This window comes from Mus pahari, chromosome 14 (assembly GCF_900095145.1).
Source record: "Mus pahari chromosome 14, PAHARI_EIJ_v1.1, whole genome shotgun sequence".
Lineage (NCBI taxonomy): Eukaryota > Metazoa > Chordata > Mammalia > Rodentia > Muridae > Mus > Mus pahari.
Genome location: NC_034603.1, coordinates 58,267,007 through 58,274,605, shown reverse-complemented (window position 1 = coordinate 58,274,605; position 7,599 = coordinate 58,267,007). Strand labels below are relative to the sequence as shown.

Sequence of the window (7,599 nt, the reverse complement as noted above, 5' to 3'; positions counted from 1 at the left end):
TACCTCTGTTCATGTGTGTCTACATGTGCCATATACCTCTGTTCATGTGTGTCTACATGTACCATATACCTCTGTTCATGTGTGTCTACATGTACAGAAAACAGAGGCCCCTGGCTCTAGTTATGTTTCTTGATGACTCCAAATTCTGGACTAGGCTTGCTTCCTCCACACTCCCTCAGCCCTGTGCATGCGACCGTGAACACACTCACACCTGCCGGCATCTGTCTGTCTGTCTGTCTGTCTGTCTGTCTGTCTGTCTGTCTGTCTCTGAGGCTAGTTTCTGCTTCTTGTTCATCTCTACCCACATAGTGCACTGCTGAGATGTTTAGAAGAGTGAAATAATTTGGGCAATTAAATTTTAATACTTTGAAATAAAATTTCTTTTAAAATGCCAATTTGACATTATATGAAATCCATATGTAGCACCAACACAAGCTTCCATTTGGATGAGTTCCAGGAAGACTTGAGGCCCTATATCCTGTTAGAAAAACCCACCACTAGATGGGGCTCTTAGTCACTTAAGTAACTGGGGGAAAGAAACGTGCTTGGATTTTCTTTTCTTTTCTTTTTTCTTTTCACTCCCTTCCTTCATTATCCTTCCTTCCTTCCTTCCTTCCTTCCTTCCTTCCTTCCTTCCTTCCTTCCTTCCTTCCTTCCTTCACTATCCTTCCTTCTTCCCTCTCTTTCTCATATCGCCCTTTGGGCTAGGTATTGCTATTCCTGCGTTATTCCCATGATGCCAGGAGGCTAGTTGTCTTCTGAGGCCATGTCACGTGCATGTGGCAATATTGTAATTTGAACTTGCTTCTTTAACCTGGATCTGTTACATTCTCCATGTTGTGAAATAAAATAAATGCATCTGAAATATTTTTACACAATCTGTGACACATGGAGTCAATAAACAGGAACTAATCTTATTTTATATCTGAGGGTCCTCTATTGAGGTCTTAGACTGCCCATGCATGCCTCATTAAAGCAATCTGAAGAGTTCATGCAAACACTCCCTTAGAATTGAACTTATGACTGCAGTGCCTCTAGACTCTCAAAGCTCTTCCTTCAAACCATCATCCCTCTTTTCCTTAGGGGTAGTACTAAGTAACTTTCATGCTGCTGGAGTTCTGTTGATGACAGTGCAGTGACATGGTGGCATCATTTCTCTGGCCCCTTGGGACCGGAGTACCTCTGCAGTTCTACTTGCTTGCAACTTCTGGACTGAGAAGTTGAGCTATGTTGTTAACACTTGGGGAGTATAACTCTTCGCTAAGCTCCCTGAAGATTGAGTGTTGGTTCTCTGGCCAGGGCCCTTCAGTTTGTGTAGAGAAGAGGTTTTTATTCTCCTGTGTACAGTGGCTCGGGGAAAGGTAGGCTGACCCCCCTGGTATTAGTTCTCTGACTCTGATTTACAGCAAGCATAAGGTAAAAGGAGCAGTTCGGTAAGGTTCTACTATGTGTACACACTGATGGAAACATCACTAGTATCAAGGGACCTGTTGTATCAATGAAGCTGAGACATAGAGACGCCAAGGGTAACGAATGCCAAGTCTCTGCTGTAGATGCTGAAGTCCCCATTCCAGCTGAGGAAGCAAGCACTGTGCATCAGTGTGGGAGAGCCTGGTGCCTTTGAACCTCCTTGCTCTGTTCTTCAGTAAGAGGGCTGCACATAATGATCCAGATGTGGCTTTCAGCTTCAAAACACTGGCCATTTCCAATCAGTTATACCTTCTCACTGTTAAAAAAGTTAAGACTCACCTGCATTTCTGTTCAAAATGATACTTTACCCTTAGAATGTATGTTCTTTCCCTTCCAGGAGTACACGTGTGAGAGCTAAAGGATTACATAGAGTAGGCCGTCATGGTGCTAAAGGGATGTTGTTTGTGCAGCTTCATTCCTGTTTCTCACTCACGGGGAGTGAAGCTCCACTTGAATGCAGGTTGTGGTAATTAAACAACTCCGGATTATTCACTGAGGGGTTAGAGAAGACATTAAAACCGTGTCTTTTTCCTTTTCCTAGGAAACCGGTGAAATGAAGTAGTATGAGCTGGAGCCATACAGAATCTGCGGGAAGACCCTCGGGGGAGTCGGTGAACACGACTTTCTGTTTTCTTCACGTATATTGTATAATTATTTTTCTGACTGTTAGCTCCGTAGCCTTGAGCCCACAGGAGACACTTTCCAGACTTTTGCATTTTTAAAGCTTATTTAGCTTGTGTAAGTTTTAATCACTGCTGTATCCTTCCCTTGTACTAAAGAGCACGGGTTTCATATGTTCATAGTGATGCAGGGGCAGGCCCATCTATCTGTGTAGGGAGTTGTCTTGATACTTCAGATGTTATCATCAATGTCTAAAATATCGTAGCCCATGATAAATAAAATACCCCAGTATTAATATATGGGCATAGTTTGTTTATTGCCGAGTATATAATGTCTTTATGTGATGTTGGAACTGCCCCGGAATGTTCTAAGACTTGAAAAATTATTTTCTATAATTCCAGTCTGAGGAAAAAAAGGATATTTAGACTCTCCAAGTTCTTCCTTTACATAGCTGTTAAATCCAAGACAACTGTGTCAAAAGCATGAATAATGATACATCTTCTGCCCGATCATCCAGCCCACTTGAAAGGTAATTTTTAAGGGTAATTTAATATGCTTTGAAGTGTACACACTATTTGTGAACACTCAGTTTAGGTTTCGTTTTGTTTTGAAGCTGCATGGCCTAGGGAAGTAATACTGAATAAAGAGTCAAGTGCTACATTGCCTTCTTGGCGCTTTGGCGAGTCCTGGTGATAACAACACCTGAGATAGTCACCTTTGAAACGAGAGAGTCTCTCGGCTCCATTTTCAGGGTTTGAGTGTGCCTTACACTTTCTACTTTGAGCTGTGGGGACACGGCAACATCATGAGTTGAGTGTTCTCATCACAACGGCCAAGAAGCAACACTCAGTGTCCCGTTCATAGCTGTCAGCATAGTGACCTGGTGCCCTGGAGCTAGGCCCCGCCTCTTCAGGTGCCACCAGTCACCTCTCAGTAGCACTCCAGGCCTTTTAACACGGAGGTCTTTGAGGGACACCATAATATATTGTAAATCAGTCCACAGGGCAAACCCTGCATCCTCTTTAAAACCCTTTGTACAGATTGGGCTCCTTTGGGAAATCTGGTGTCTTTTTTTTTTTTTTTTTTTTTTAATTTATATAGGATTAGCTTTTTCCGACTAATTATCCCCAAATGTCTTAAAACCTTAAGACTTTCTTTTTCCTATAGTTCTGTGGGTTGACTGAGAAATTCTGGTTGGCAATAGATATCCTAACAGTGTGTGACACTTCATCTCAGAAGGCCAGGCAGCTGAATTTACTTCCTACCTCTTTTTTTTTTTTTTTTTTGGTTTTTTTGGTTTTTTCAAGACAGGGTTTCTCTGTGTGGCCCTGGCTGTCCTGGAACTCACTCTGTAGACCAGGCTGGCCTCGAACTCAGAAATTCGCCTGCCTCTGCCTCCCAAGTGCTGGGATTAAAGGCGTGCGCCACCACACCCAGCTCTACCTCTTTTTTCATCCTTCAGAAGGCTAACCCAGGCCTTGCCAAATAGTACCAGAATGGCTCCTAGCAGGCAGCTTAAATGGTTTATGAATGTCTGTCTTCCTCACATTTGACTTTGCTGGTATCCTGTGAACTAAAGTAATCTAATAGGCAAGTCCAAATTCAGGGAGTAAAGATAATGGCTGGGGACCTATAGAAAGACCCCTACCAAGGAGCATGTAGATAGCAACCAGAGAAACTGGTAAATATTTTGTAAACATATATTAACATATCTCTTGCAAGGTTTAGTCAGGGAAGGTCTCCTCTAATTCTTGTCCTTTCTGTGCCCTCAGTTTCCTGTAGATAATCATTGTTATTCTTTGGTCTTTTTTAGTTCTCCCTTTTGCCTAAGAAAATGCATATATATATATGTGCATATACAGAAATATATAGAGACATGTATATATGTATGTATGATTTCACATTCCAGAATAGCCTAAAATGAAAGAGTGTGTGTGTGTGTGTGTGTGTGTGTGTGTGTGTGTAAACAGCCAGAACAGAGGATAATATAAATATTAAATTTGTTAATGGGGGCTGGAGAGATGGCTCAGAGGTTAAGAGCACCGAATGCTCTTCCAGAGGTCCTGAGTTCAAATCCCGGAAACCACATGGTGACTCACGACCATCCGTAACAAGGTCTGACGCTCTCTTCTGGATTGTCTGAAGACAGCTACAGTGTACTTACTTATATAATAAATAAATTTTAAAAAAATTATTAACATCTTATGTTTATATCTCTTAGCAGAGATATGGATGTGGATGTGGATACATGCAGCCGAAACTCATTTCTAACTTTATTTAAGTTTTATTTGACCAGCATGCTCAAAGCTATTGCTTGGCGACATACCTGTTGTAGAATTATCCTGAGAGTTCCTTTTTGATGGCATTTCTCTCATGTGCCAAAAATCACAGCTAGAGCAAGTGCTTTGTAACAGTAAAATCCTCTCCCTAAGTTAAAAGGATAATTTTTGAGATTCACATGGGAGTAAATTTATTTTGCTCTAACTACCTACAGACATGAAGTTGCTTACCTGTATGTTAACACGTTTGGTCGTAGAGCCTCTACTGTAATCTTCTAAACAACTAAAGCCAAGCAAATCTCATCACTTCTCTGAATCCTGAATCCACCTAAGCAACATTAACTGTCTTTACTCCTAAGACATAAGCCCGGCAGCTGCTACTGATTGTTTATGGAAGAATTGAAAACACTGGTAAAAAATTCATTTTACTTCTACGATATGCATCAAGCGTCCTTGATAGTAAACTACTGGGTTATCTAGGTCTGACAATTTCATTTAATAAATAGCTTATAGAAAACTCTCTATACAGATCTCTAGTGTAACCCGTTAGTGCTTATATATTTTATCCTAGGGATCCTGCCTTTCGGGTGATTACAGTTACTAAGGAAGCAGGTCTAGGTCTGAAGATCCTAGGCGGAATCAACAGGAATGAAGGACCGTTGGTGTATATTCACGAAGTCATTCCTGGAGGTGACTGTTACAAGGTAAACATAACTCCACATGCCCCACAACACCCTCAAAAGCCGGTAATGACAAAAATCTCACCTGTGCCAAGATTTGCCTTTTCTTCATCAGTAAATTTTTCATATAACATCCTCAATGAAAGATACAAGGGGACCTTTACCCTCAAGGATGTTTGCCCTAAAATTAAATTCTCCAAGTATGCAGATAACAAATATATCTAAATACATGTATAACTCTAACTAAAGGTTGCACATTACTTAGTTCTATGCTGTTGAACTCATCTGTGAAGCAGAGTCCAAAGAAGGTATATCTGCAGACATGTTGCCAATGTACCTGCTGAGTTTGGATCAAGTTGGTTACCTGATCTTGAGCTGTTAAATGAAGAAGGAGGAGGAGGAGGAGGAGGGGGAAGATGATGATGATGATGATGAGGAGGAGGAGGAGGAGGAGGAGGAGAAGGAGGAGGAGAAGGAGGAGGAAGAGGGGGAAGAAAGAAAGCAAGCAACACACTAAACTGTCTCCTTTCCTGATCTGCACGAATTCTCACTGACTTTGTAAGAGACTGGATTCAGCATCTGCATGAGAGCTAGATCTAGAATTAAGAGCGGACATGCCTAGCCCTCATTCCTTAGTCTTGTCCTTGGTACAGAAAGTATGTGACAGCACCTGGTTCTTTATCTGCTGGATCAAAGTTTAAACAAAACTCCATAGTTCCAATGGACTATGCTATTGGCATTATCATTTCTTTGCAGCTTTATTTATATCAACCTAGATATCATGATAAAGGATCTTACAAGCTTATTCTTCTCATTGTTCCTTGGGGGGTGGGTTGTTAAATAAATAATCCCACTTTTACCCTTCTCCCACTGCAGACACTTGAAAACAATTTGTCTTTTCAGTTGGGTTTTTATTTCCTCCTTATGGAAAAAAAAAGTGAGTTTCACCAAAATCATTATAATGACCGAGCTGTATCAGGTTTGTCATCTCATAAGACTTCTGTGTCAGCTAATCCTGTGTCAGCTTGACACAAACAGTATAATAATCTGAGAGGAGAAAAACACAATTGAGAAATTGTCTCTGTAAGATCAAGCTGTAGGAAAGCTAAGGTATTTCCTTAGTTACTGTTTGATATATGAAGGTCCAGCCAAGGAACACCCTTGGGCTGGTGATCCCATGTTCAGTAAGAAAGCAAGCTGAGCAGGCTGTAAGGAGCAAGCTAGTTAGAAGCACTCCTCTGTGGCTTCAGCATCAGCTCCTGCCTCCAGGTCCCTTCTCTGTTTGAGTTCTCGCCACCACTGTCTTCAGTGATGGACACTACCTGGAAGTGTGAGCGAGTAAGCCCATTCCTCCCCACGGTGCTTTTGAGTGTTTCTTCACAACCATAGAGACACTAAACATCTCTCTAATATACTTTTTAAGTTCTAAGTTATAATGGTTTAAGGCATACAATGATAGATATATTTTAGCTATTCAAATTAAATTATTAGCTAAAAGACAATTTAATGTTAAAGATAAACAAATTGAAGCCTCTCCCACCAATCCTTTTGGTAAGAAGTGGGAGGCTCACTCTCCCTTGTTTTAAAGCTTAGACGTGGGCTGGGAGAATGGAAGACGTGGGGCAGTTCGTATAGGTTAAGCTGTTTGCCTGCCTACTTGTTTGAGACAGGGACTTTAGTGTTTTAATCCTGGCGAACCTGGCGTTCACGTGTCACCCACACCGGACTCCAGCTCACATCGACAATCCTCCTAACTCAGCCTCCAAATGTTCATTATTCAAGGCACAGGCCACCATGCCTTGCTGATGAATATACTTGGGGTAGGGTGCAGGAATAGTTCAAGATACCTGAGAAATAATACAAGTTGCGTTTAAAACAAGGAACAATTTATACTTTTTATTTCCACAAATATTTAAAATTAGACTAATAAATTGAAAGCAGTAATTTTCAATGGCTTTATCTGCAGTAAACCATAGCAAATTAAGAAACTATGTTCATGATACATATACCCTTTCTTGTTAGTTGAGGTGTGCTAAAAAGCAAAATCCATTCTGATGGACTGTTTTCTTCATTCACCACTAGAGAGCAGTGTGGAGTTATTAATGTTCAGGTCATATGCAAAAGAAGAAAACCAATTGGAAAAAAAGTGTACAAGAATAAGTAATTCTTGGCTCCTTATATTTATTTTAATATTCCTTAAGATGGAATGCTGTGAGTAAACACAGAACAGATGCAATGTTACTGCAACTGGTTTTGATAATAATATGCTACTAGGGACCTTCAATCTGTTTAAGGCTTGCAACCACACTCGGTAGTCTTTTATTTTGAGACTTTGTCTCAAAATAACTAAATAAAGATAGATAGATAGATAGATAGATAGATAGATAGATAGATAGATAGATAGATAGATAGATAGATAGATAAAGTTGCCCAGGCTGGCAGATGGATCAGTTATTAGTTATTTTCAGAATTTTGTGTCCTTTAACTTGACTATAATTTATTAAAACTTCTCTCTGTCTCTCTCTGTCTCTCTCTCTGTCTCTGTCTCT

The 7,599-nt window shown here is 40.6% G+C and overlaps 1 protein-coding gene across 5 annotated transcripts in view; it reads left to right on the top strand.

Annotated features, from left to right (window-relative positions):
• The window catches only part of Stxbp4 (syntaxin binding protein 4), a 149,715-nt gene that overhangs the window by 12,744 nt on the left and 129,372 nt on the right, over positions 1-7,599 (top strand). For 2 of the 5 annotated variants that reach the window (XM_029546535.1, XM_021213004.2), the window contains exons 2-4: positions 2,012-2,081; positions 2,493-2,620; positions 4,942-5,074. In XM_029546535.1, coding sequence (XP_029402395.1) covers positions 2,574-2,620; positions 4,942-5,074 — 180 coding nt within the window. In that variant the 5' untranslated portion in view covers positions 2,012-2,081; positions 2,493-2,573. Of the gene's footprint in view, positions 1-2,011; positions 2,228-2,492; positions 2,621-4,941; positions 5,075-7,599 lie in introns of all 5 variants that reach the window. The other 3 variants (XM_029546537.1, XM_029546534.1, XM_029546536.1) reach the window with 2 other exon arrangements.